General features: G+C 43.0%; 1 protein-coding gene across 8 annotated transcripts in view; it reads left to right on the top strand.

Annotated features, from left to right (window-relative positions):
• The window catches only part of cpeb3 (cytoplasmic polyadenylation element binding protein 3), a 75,829-nt gene that overhangs the window by 66,825 nt on the left and 6,510 nt on the right, over positions 1 to 2,494 (top strand). For all 8 annotated transcript variants that reach the window (XM_015380989.1, XM_015381003.1, XM_015380998.1 and 5 more), the window contains 2 exons: positions 345 to 459; positions 1,323 to 1,504. In XM_015380989.1, coding sequence (XP_015236475.1) covers positions 345 to 459; positions 1,323 to 1,504 — 297 coding nt within the window. The remainder of the gene's footprint in view (positions 1 to 344; positions 460 to 1,322; positions 1,505 to 2,494) is intronic.

The following is a 2,494-nucleotide window of genomic DNA, read 5'->3' as shown; positions in this document are numbered from 1 at the left end:
ATTATCAACGTGTAAATTCAGGCACCACTCAGGAGAATTCGAAACTGCAACAGTTGGAACAGCCGTTTCCCTACGACTTTAAATGTAAAGTGCATTACAAAAACATTTATTATTATTGTTATTTTGCAGAAGGTCCAGAGTTAAAATCAGATCTGAACTAAAGAGAAAGTAAATCCAGATCTAGCTCCGCCTATTTGCAGGACTGATATCCTTTCAGATGTTTGATCACCTCAGTTGGACTAAATTTTAGATGATGTTATCTCTTCAGTTCTTCTTTCATATTTGAAGTGTAGCTCATTGCTTTTTCAACCATTAAGGTCGTTTATTTTTGTTTTCTTCAATAGGTCCAGATCCGTCCCTGGAACCTGAGTGACAGCGACTTCGTTATGGACGGCTCCCAGCCTCTGGATCCCCGCAAAACCATCTTCGTTGGTGGTGTCCCCCGGCCCCTGCGTGCAGGTTGTCCACTGATAGGAATCCTACCTCTTTTTGTTGTTGTTTTTGTTTTATGCAAGCTGCTTTAAAACTGTGCATCATAACCTGAGCTGACACCGAATGAAAGGTCTCCCTGTGAGAAAGCAATCCATGTCTTGGGTTCCCAGGAGGGCGACCCAGAGGTCAGCGCGTTAGGAATTCATGAGCTAATGGAAGGTTGATCCTTTTATCTTGGTGAGATGAACATCGCTGGCTTGTCTGCAATCTGACCCCCAGCTAATTACCCCCAGCAGGTTTAGGCTGCTGCTGCTGCAGTGAATGAGGGACAAGTGGAAAACTGTATATATGGTTACAATACGGCACCACAGACTTCTCAGAAAACCGAGGAAAAAACCAGCATCATTCTCAGAACTTTGAATGTTATCAGTCTGCAAACAACATTTATTACTCCCTTTATATTTTCCTGTCCGTGAGAAACTGCATTTCCTCTGATGGACTTTGGGTTGATTTAAAAATACAGATAGAGAGATAATTATTATGCTTTTATTTACCAGTTAACTCTGTGTTCCTTCTTTTTGGATTCCTTTCAGAGAATCCGTCACATTTTGATATAAGAAATAATCTGTGAAGAAAAAAACATCATAAACCTTTAAATTTCTGTGCTTTAAATATAAATTGGTATCTACCTTTTTTTTTATTTAAATGAACAGGTCAGACCTCTAAGAAAACTTACATAACATGCAACTCTAGGTTTATACATTTACATGTTAGTTTGTCTTTTATAATGGACACCTTTTACGATTCTAAAAGATTTGGTGCATTTTTGGTGAGATGTTATGTCAGAGCTCCCTTTCAGCTCCAATCATCTCTCTCTTTGTGTTTTCCAGTGGAGTTGGCGATGATCATGGACCGGCTGTACGGAGGCGTTTGCTACGCAGGAATAGACACCGATCCGGAGCTGAAATATCCAAAGGGAGCCGGGCGTGTGGCCTTCTCCAATCAGCAGAGCTACATCGCTGCAATCAGTGCCCGCTTTGTCCAGCTGCAGCACAATGACATCGACAAAAGGGTGAGCGAGTTCACAAGCTTTTTATTCGGAGAGAAAGGGGTTTGCAGGCGCTCTTTGCAGCAGCACGCTGCGTGAGCCTTCTTCTATGTATCAAAGCCTTCATTACAGGCTGGGTTTTCAGCAAACTGCTTCTCTGCAGCCTACAATACCGGAAGGCCAAGCCTGGCTATGTAATCACTTTGGCCTTTTAGCCGCCTGAGTCCCGACAGATGTTTCAAGTTGCAGACGCATAGAGCCGGTCTAATTATAGTAGTTCCCTACACATGAATATCCACCAGAGCTACGCTGCAGCCTGCTTATTTGAGCTCACCGTCCGATCGCAGCAGGACAGATTGGGACCAAGACAGACTGGTTGTCGGCCAGGAAGGCGAGCCTCTGCTGGGCGGGGCGGCCCATCCCACCTTAGCTATCATCATATATCTTCAGTGGGGGACTGGAACAACCCTGAACACAAATGATGCACAAAAACAACAATTAAGGCGGCATCAGTGAGTTTCTGCAGGGAGTAGAGGCTGGGATTGTGGTAAAGATTTATTTAGAGTTTTATTTTTGAGATAAAAAAAAAAAAAAGATTTATGCAGACAGGATGAAGCCTCCAGAAAAATCCACCGTCACTGCAGATTTATGATCTTAGAGCTGCGGGGGTTAAAAACAGATACCAGTTGGGGGGGGGGGGAGTTTGCCTTTTTCCTCATCAGTGTTGCTTAACAGAAGCTAATATCCGCAGGTTGGTGTCATGTCCACCTAGAATTTCCACTCGTTTTTCTGGCTTCCTTTGTGTTATTTTTTAAAGTGGAAATCTCCCAGCAGCAGCGCTGACCTGCTGCTGTAACACAGCTTAGGATAAACAGGCATTTTGTGGCCACGCTGTAGTAAGGACGGCCTGATGTTCATAGGCGTCTCCATGGTCACAATGGTTTGATTTTTGCATTTGTTGATCTGACGTGAAATACAGATTTTTATATATATATATGTATATATATGTATATA

This window comes from Cyprinodon variegatus, unplaced genomic scaffold, assembly GCF_000732505.1.
Source record: "Cyprinodon variegatus isolate N-32 unplaced genomic scaffold, C_variegatus-1.0 Scaffold11, whole genome shotgun sequence".
Lineage (NCBI taxonomy): Eukaryota > Metazoa > Chordata > Actinopteri > Cyprinodontiformes > Cyprinodontidae > Cyprinodon > Cyprinodon variegatus.
Note: the sequence above shows the minus strand (reverse complement) of the source record. Positions and strands in the feature narration are given on the sequence as shown.